This window comes from Hyalella azteca, unplaced genomic scaffold, assembly GCF_000764305.2.
Source record: "Hyalella azteca isolate HAZT.00-mixed unplaced genomic scaffold, Hazt_2.0.2 contig12850, whole genome shotgun sequence".
Taxonomy (NCBI): domain Eukaryota; kingdom Metazoa; phylum Arthropoda; class Malacostraca; order Amphipoda; family Hyalellidae; genus Hyalella; species Hyalella azteca.
In genome coordinates, this window is record NW_025942794.1 from 2,757 (window position 1) to 7,793 (window position 5,037).

At 39.1% G+C, this 5,037-nt stretch overlaps 1 protein-coding gene across 1 annotated transcript; it reads left to right on the forward strand.

Moving 5' to 3' along the window:
* The first annotated feature begins 4,105 nt into the window (after positions 1-4,105).
* On the forward strand, positions 4,106-4,612 carry LOC108668413 (neuropeptide F receptor-like). The gene has a single exon (XM_018155639.1). The coding sequence runs from the start codon at positions 4,106-4,108 to the stop codon at positions 4,610-4,612; it is 507 nt and encodes a 168-aa protein (XP_018011128.1).
* Positions 4,613-5,037: the final 425 nt, after the last annotated feature.

A 5,037-nucleotide genomic window follows, 5' to 3' on the forward strand; every position in this document is an offset into this window, starting at 1 on the left:
GATCTGGATGAATTTTATTATAAGACAATTGATTAACGAAATGGCGAAGATTCCTGCTTAGCATGAACTTGTATGCTATCACTTGTGGTACTGAGGTAGTTACGTCGACAGTTCTTTGCACGTTAGGCTGGAGACCTTATGGGAAACTAGTGGAAGGACGAAGTGGAAGACGATTTGGAAAAGCACGAAGTGGAAGACGATAAAAGCTATCGGGTACTCAAGAAAAATTCACAATAAGAGGCTGAAACCGCAATGAGTGAATTAAAATAAGGAGCCATTTTATCTATTATGTGTGCAATTCACATCATATTTTAATTAGGTTCTGATCGCCCAGGCATGAGGCAAAATGGCTGTCACATATTGGAATCTTATCAAGCTGCTGCTGGCTAAAGGTGCTTTTACACGGGAATAGTATTAGCTTCGAGTATTCGCACTCCAAATATTGTGATGATTTATACTTCAGATGCGAGTAGCTGATGCGTTTGCGTCTGAAGCAGTTCAAGTTGTTAATTTAATTTGCGGTCTAGTATCGGCAGTAGCGCTGAGGCAGCTAGTGTACATGGCTGTACCGCTTTGTATCCAGCTTGGGGCAAGTGTTTCTACGAGTATGTTATGAACTTTGTCTTGTTCCGGCAACGATGGTTCTTAAATATCATGAGGTGTTCACATGATAATGAACTGTTCTTTTAGATATTCATGAAGTACGATATAATGTGGAATGTATGTTACAATGAATATTACAACAAAAACTAATGGTGAAAGCAGTATTGTGGAACTCAAACGAGACCTTATTAGGTGTCTTTCTCTCTCACACTCTACGAAGTTTTTCGCCTCCTAAGCAAGAGTGGTAACTATACCACCAACTGCTTCATCAAAACGCCTCCTCGAATTCGTCATTACCGTTATGTATATGTTCCTTATTCCACCATGCAGTCTGACCTCACTCGACGGCTTGCAACGACGCACTGGCACCTGTGAGCAGTGGCTGTGAGTGCGGACTGTTAACTGTTTACCAAATAATAATAATAATAACGGTTTCAGCGTTTTGTAGGCCGTAGGCCTGTCGCCGATTCTTAACATCGCAGAACGTTTGCAACATTTTGCGGTCTCGAACTCGCAACCCACTGCTACAATTCTGTTATGCTTAACCGCCCGGCCTCCTTGCCGATACTGACCAGAAACTGGCACACAGAGCTGGGATCGAACCCGCGCCTCTCTGCTCCAATCATGATACTCTGAACTGTAACCACTGGGCCACCCTCGTGTTTACTCTCCTCGTGTAGAGGCTTTAAGCCGGCAAAACTGGGAGTGTGCAAACTCGCAGCGAATACTCGCAGCTAATACTCGTGTAGAAGCACCTTAAGCTACTCGAAAGTTGCGACGGTCCCATTTCTTATTTAAAAATGTGCATAAAATTAACGTTATCTGCAGAGTTACTCTCCTATATGGCTTCACTATAGGGCTCTAGCTAAGCTATGCAAATAAATAAGTAGAATAAACGTTAGGATCATTAGGTCATTAGGTAAGCTCTAATTAAGAGTGTTTAGAAGGGCAGATTGAAACTCGAAAGTTGTTTTTTGGCCACCCATCCAGTTTATTGCTTTGATTTTAGAATACTGGTGAAGAAGTGGGTATTACATTGTGTATCACTTACCACTTATACGATGATTGAAATATTCGTTGGTGGGTGTGCTAATAATGATCCGAAAACTCGAAATCACTTATTTTGGCCAGTCTTTATCCAAAAAATTGTTTATCGGAAATTGATAGTTTTTCTGTGTTGGTTATAGTTCAATGCAAAAAACAATGTGTTAGGCTTATTTTACACAAACAAATTGCACTAAATTATATATATATATATATATATTATTAATTGTAGCATAATCATTTAATTTGAGCTTAGTTAGCGTTGTTGATCTTTACTTTTTTTATTTTAGTATTGGAGGAGCAGTTGTCTGGTAAGTCAACAGTCCGGCCGGCGTGAGGCGTCTAACTGTCCATTCAGTCATTCATAGCCGGGCGCCGGAGAAGGTTAGGATGAGGAAGAGTCTCTCAGTGAGCAACGCAGCCACGGACTTGCAATAAACCCAGTGCCGAGAAGCTCTCATTTGGATCTTTGAAAACAGAACTCGTTTATTCAATTGTAGATTGAAAATATGAATGTTTAAACACTATTGGGATTGAACTCGCAATTGGTGCTGAAAACTCGCATTGATAACTAGCATTGAGTCGTGCTCCCGTGTTATGTTTTTAACTCTGCACCGACTTAAAGTGAAACTTAAACGAATTTATATAAAATGTGACGCATAAATTTTGTAGCATTAAAATTAATGTTTGCAAGCCTGCAATGAAGTTGAATGGTCAGGGCCAACAAAAAAGGTTGTCTAGCAGTTATTTGAGTGTATTATTTCAGTGTTTTTAATTCAGTTTATTCACAAGCGGCCTCTAAATTGCTATTGTAACCGCTCACATTAGGAGGTTTGTGTACGACTGATAAAACTTTATGGCGCTAAAATAATTTTGAATTACGTTGCTTGAGTTTTTAAAAAATATCATGCATGAAATTATATTATCTCTTTTTCATCAAAAATTAATATCTAATTCTGAATAGTATGCATTTTTATACCAGATTCCACATGTGATTCGTGGATTACACAATAACTGTTGCATGAAGGAGCGAGGACGTGAGTCAGGGTGGCTATTTATGAAGACTCACGCCATGCTGCTTTCTAGTTGTTAATCCCACAACTCCAAGCATTTTATCCTTGTATCATACGCACAAGATATGATGGGAATTGGTAGGTAACCCGATATTTGTAATGAATGAAAGCAATGATTGAGCAAGGAATGAAAGAACTTCTCAGAAATGTCACACACGCGGTATTGCAATGATTTTAACTTGATCAGCAACAGCCTTCATTGAGTGCGAGGTATCAGAGCGGCTGTAGCATCCGTATAGGAATATTTTTCTAACTTCCTAGAATTCGCTATAAGTAAATTAACGTGAAGGTAAATCTTTGTCATCATGGCTATGTACATAGTTAATAATTCAAACATAGTAATGAAAAAGTGCAACTTCTCTGTTTTTGTATTAACTCATATACTACAATTTGCATGCATATATGCACGTCCAAGCGACCAAATTACCATCCCGTGGAGTCAAAATATTCATGAGCTGACCGTAGTGTAATTTTGATCACAAATATCTCATAATGGGAACTTCGCTCTGTTCCGGTATGTGATCGGCTTGCGGGGTATCGCAATAATTCTCCCGTTATGAAACTTAGGGGCAAAATTAAATTTAAAAAGTTCGTCCTAATCAACGATGAGCCCGAGCGAGAAAACTTCCTCACGTCGTCTTGTAAAATGGGCGGTTATTATTAAATGATTCAAATGATAGATTCAAAAATGGTTTAATAATTCCCCCCAGGAAGCTAGCTAATTTTGTATGATCGGTGTTTTTTAACTGTGTTATCATTATTTGGCTGTTTGTTCAAGTATTAATTTGAAGACACTGGAAGTTGTTGGTCATGTATTTAATCTATAGCAATCATGCCATAGTGCAGGAACTGCAGTCTTGTGTTTAACGACTAACTTCATTTGAAGGTGCAACTGCTTGCACACGTGGGATTAATAACAAGTGTCATGCGGCAATAGTTCAAGTGAAAGTCAACATCGCCAAATTATTTTGTTACCACCATGAAATTTGATCGTGATAGTACTTTGTTTCTAATAAATTAATTATATCTTTACCTAGAAACTAATCTGTTCTACTAGATTAATTAATGGAGCCAAAATAAAGTGTCAAGTTAGATAAATTTGTCTCTATTTCTGCTATCAATATCTTCGATTGGCTATAGTTGTGTAATTTTTTGTAGCTTATACTGCGGTATTGCGATTTGCTATCTTGTCTAGTGCAGAAAACTTGGTTGGACGCAATTCTGTCAATCATCATGCAAGTTTCTTGTACCCTTACATCAATCACTTCTTGAGTGCCTAACATTACCGTAATGAAGCGATTATGTTACATGTTTAACAGGATTAACTCTTTTTGTGGTCTTCAATGGCTCTTGTAACTGACGAAATCAACATTATTTCGGGCAACATGTCGCTACCGCCGAGCATGGCAATGTTTCTGGGAGACCGGCAGGTCAGTGAGATGAACGCGAGCGACTTGAACCTGTCGCGCAACTTGAGCGTTCTGTGGAACACGAGCGGTGGCCTGAACTTTGACTTGATCCTGAAGTTCGAGCGCAATTTACGGCTCGACGGAGCTCTGCTCGCCGCTCTTCTGCTCGTTTACGGCGCCGTCATCACCGTGGGTGTAGCAGGCAACTCGCTCGTCGTGCTCGCCGTCATCAGGAAGCCCGCCATGAGGACCGCCAGAAATGTCTTCATCATCAACTTGGCCATCTCAGACCTGGTGCTTTGTCTGGCCACCACTCCACTCACGTTGCTCGAGATCGTCCCTCAATACTGGCCGCTCGGGGACACCCCCTTCTTGTGCAAGCTGGTGGGCACTCTGCAGGCCACGTCCATCTTCGTCTCCACCATATCCATCACGGCCATTGCACTCGACCGTTATCACGTGAGTGAGAATTCCTTCGGTTAAACAAGTCGATGGAGATCTTGATCGAAAATATTTATTTTTAAGCTCATGTGACAATTCGATTTCTCACTCAAATTTCAAGGTTTACAGATAATTGTACATTTATATTGAAATGTCCAAGTTGAAAGATTTTAAAACTATTTTCCTTATACAACTAGGAATATTAATTCCGTATTTTGTACAACACTGAACTCTCCCTTCGTCAAATTAAGTTCAATTCTTAAATTAAAATCTGGCTAAAAAAGTTAAATTTAAATTTGGCTTGGATATGAGAAGCTTTTTTCGCTCCAACTAAATTATTATGATTTTCAAATAAAACGTGCATTGTTAAACACAATTTAAATTAAATTGTCAAGCAAAAAGAAGAACTATATTTCATTGAATGGATTATAAAAGAAAAATAATTTAAAAACAAATTTTTGCGTTTA

What these genes read in the sequence shown, in the direction of transcription:
- LOC108668413 (XM_018155639.1), top strand. Translation starts at nt 4,106, where the DNA reads ATGTCGCTACCGCCGAGCATGGCAATGTTTCTGGGAGACCGGCAGGTC.